This window comes from Austrofundulus limnaeus, unplaced genomic scaffold (assembly GCF_001266775.1).
Source record: "Austrofundulus limnaeus strain Quisiro unplaced genomic scaffold, Austrofundulus_limnaeus-1.0 Scaffold197, whole genome shotgun sequence".
NCBI lineage: Eukaryota > Metazoa > Chordata > Actinopteri > Cyprinodontiformes > Rivulidae > Austrofundulus > Austrofundulus limnaeus.
In genome coordinates this window covers 259,773-262,576 of record NW_013952599.1, presented here as the reverse complement: position 1 = coordinate 262,576, position 2,804 = coordinate 259,773, and the positions used below count along the sequence as shown (strand labels likewise).

General features: G+C 38.3%; 1 protein-coding gene across 5 annotated transcripts in view; it reads left to right on the top strand.

Moving 5' to 3' along the window:
* Positions 1-2,804, top strand: part of nav2a (neuron navigator 2a) — a 215,590-nt gene that overhangs the window by 173,991 nt on the left and 38,795 nt on the right. For all 5 annotated transcript variants that reach the window (XM_014018614.1, XM_014018613.1, XM_014018612.1 and 2 more), the window contains one exon: positions 1,023-1,140. In XM_014018614.1, the coding sequence (XP_013874068.1) occupies positions 1,023-1,140 (118 nt within the window). The remainder of the gene's footprint in view (positions 1-1,022; positions 1,141-2,804) is intronic.

Genomic DNA, 2,804 nt, shown 5'->3' with positions numbered 1-2,804 from the left:
CCCCCGCACAGTGAAATGGGCGAGACAGAAGCAGAAGTTGGTTCTTAAAGAGACAGAGGCAAATTTCAGGGTGTTTAGAAGAGGAAGTGATGAGAAGAAAAGTTTATTTTCTATTTAAACATAAAAACAGCATTTTAATAACAACAAAAGGTGGCATATATACTTTGTTATAGTATAGTATTTAAATATATGCCTGAGAAACACATAATATTGCCCCTTTAAAAAGGTGTGGCTTGTGGCTCAAAGCCAGGAATTGAACTTTTCTGAAAATAAATATATTTGTAAATTTAAAAATTCTGAAAGTGAGATGTCAAAGAGGAGGAAAATATGCTGTCACATATGTTTTGACTCCCTGTGGTTAGGGTAAGTTGTACTTGTCAAACAGGGCCTCTGCAGTTCACAGACAAGTCTGGACAATGCTGCAAATAAAGATAGAATCACAAGGTGTCAGTTTCTTTAATAATATTCATTCTGTATCAGAAGAGCCAGCAGCTTCTCCCCAATCATTGTCTCCCATGGATTCTAATCTCCTCAGAAGTAGAAACACTTTTATTAGTGTGAAAGTGAAAGAGCACAGGGAAGAGTTTGGTAACTAATTTTTGAAGGGAGCTATTCAAATTATTCAGATGCTTGCTCTGCCCCCCTCTCCCTATTTCCCTCCCAGGCAGTGAAGGGTCTTTTCTGTCCCCAGAGAGTGATGTCAGCATGGCCCATTGAAAACAGCCGCGGTGTGCTCCGAGATGAATGCCCTGGCTGAGCACAATGGCCCCAATTTGAATACCACGCGGATATATGCCAGATCCTAGCCCAACAAAAGAAAGAGGGCTCCTCTGCTCCCATTCAACCACGCTGTTATTTTAGTAGTCGTAAATTTGCTACAACTATTTATACCTTTCCGTAGCTTTCCGGTGTCCAAGTTTGAAACACACGGATGACCCAGCGAGGCCGCCCTTGTTTTGGATTGGTTTTTATTTTGGTAGCTCATGACTGAAGAGGGATTTGGTGTTTGTGTGTGACCGCAGATCTACACAGACTGGGCCAACCACTATCTTGCCAAGTCAGGACACAAGCGTCTCATCAAGGACCTCCAAACAGACGTCACAGATGGAGTGCTGCTGGCAGAGATCATCCAGGTTGTTGGTAAGATAACTTTCATTTAATTAGAAAATTGTCTAAATGAAACCTGCTCTTTTCATGTGATTGTTGTGAAAAAGATGGAAGCTGCTCCTCAAAGAGAAGTGGCTGACTTTTAGCAAAGCAGTTTTGCTAGTTTTTATGTGACAGGGCAAAGTTTTGACCGTTCATCTGATGCTTTATCATAAAACATTTGTATCAGTCGGCAAAAATAGTTATCATTAGATCAGGTCAAATCAGGGAATATAATATAATAAGGTGAAATTAAAAACTTTGTTTCTTTTTTTATCAAGTTATTAACTGTCATGTTTTAGTATTTGTAAAACCAGCCTTTTGTATTCTGTTTGTAATAAACACTTTTTTTAATATGTTTGCCTAAGTCTTGGCATAACAGTGAAAATACCATGCCAGCAGTGGGCTGTAAAAGTTTTCTGTTCTTTTGTGGTGTTGACCTTTAAGCCCCCGCTGTGTCATCATCGTCATCATCAGTCTTGTCATGTTGTCTGGCCATCCTCAGACTGTCATTTCATGTGCTGGCAGGCTGAAACAGGCTGACACCAGCTGACCAGTGACTCACCATGTAAATGACTGTTTCTTTTCCAGGCTCTTCCCACATGACCCAGATTTACTGCTTCCCATTATTTAAAGTGTCACTATTATTAGTTGTCGGCTCCTTATTTTATTTTATTTTTTTAGATAGACAAAGTTTGTGAGTGTTACATGCCATTGGAAAGTTTAGTTTTATTTTACATTATAAGCATCCTCTTTTTCAGTCGTCACACTGTAGCAACGTGGAAGAATTTGTGTCAGAGCAAGTTTAATTTTTCTKTTTTTATTCCGCTACAACAAAAATCTTTTCTTTTTGAGTGTGAGACTAATTGTCAGATAAAACAGAATATCTACTAATCTCAGCCAACTTCAGTATATAGCATGGAATTCTGAAACCTAAAACAGCAACACTTGTTTACTGTATGAAAGCAGTTGGGTTACATTTATTTGTCATAATTGGTGTTCATTATTTACATGTTTTGGCAACCAATCAAGTAGCTTCAACGTGTTAGCACATGAGTTATTTTCTTTTAGTTAGAATGCAGTCATTTTTATTTTACTTCTGAGTAAACTTTGTTTGAAAAAAAAAATGCTGCCTCAGAAGCAACTGTCAGCTAAGACAAAAAAAAAAAGAACAATAAAGTTTGTTTTTTAAGTCCAATTTAGGTCTCACTATAGATTTGTTTTATTTGACTTAGACCTAGCGTTACCTTGGCWGATACGGTTACATGTGGACAGACAGCTTTCAGTACAACATTTTAAACCTGGCAGTGAAATGTGAAGCCATGCCAACTTTGGTTTCTTGATGCAAATAAACATTAGTCTGCATCACACAGTCAGTATCTGTTGAGCAACCAGGATATCAGAAAGTCAACTGATGTTTTTGAAAAATTATTATCATCAGTTACCTGGGGTCGGATTTATAAAACTGGCATACGCACAATTTGAGCCCAGAAACTTGCGTACGCCACTTTTTACGCCAAGGTTGTGATTTATAAAATCCAAACTTGACGTGAAAATGTGCGGTACCTCACACCAGCTCTGACCCATGCGTACGCTAATTTTGGAGACGGGAAACAGCGACACAGATAGTGAAGAATTATAGCCATGTTGTATAATGA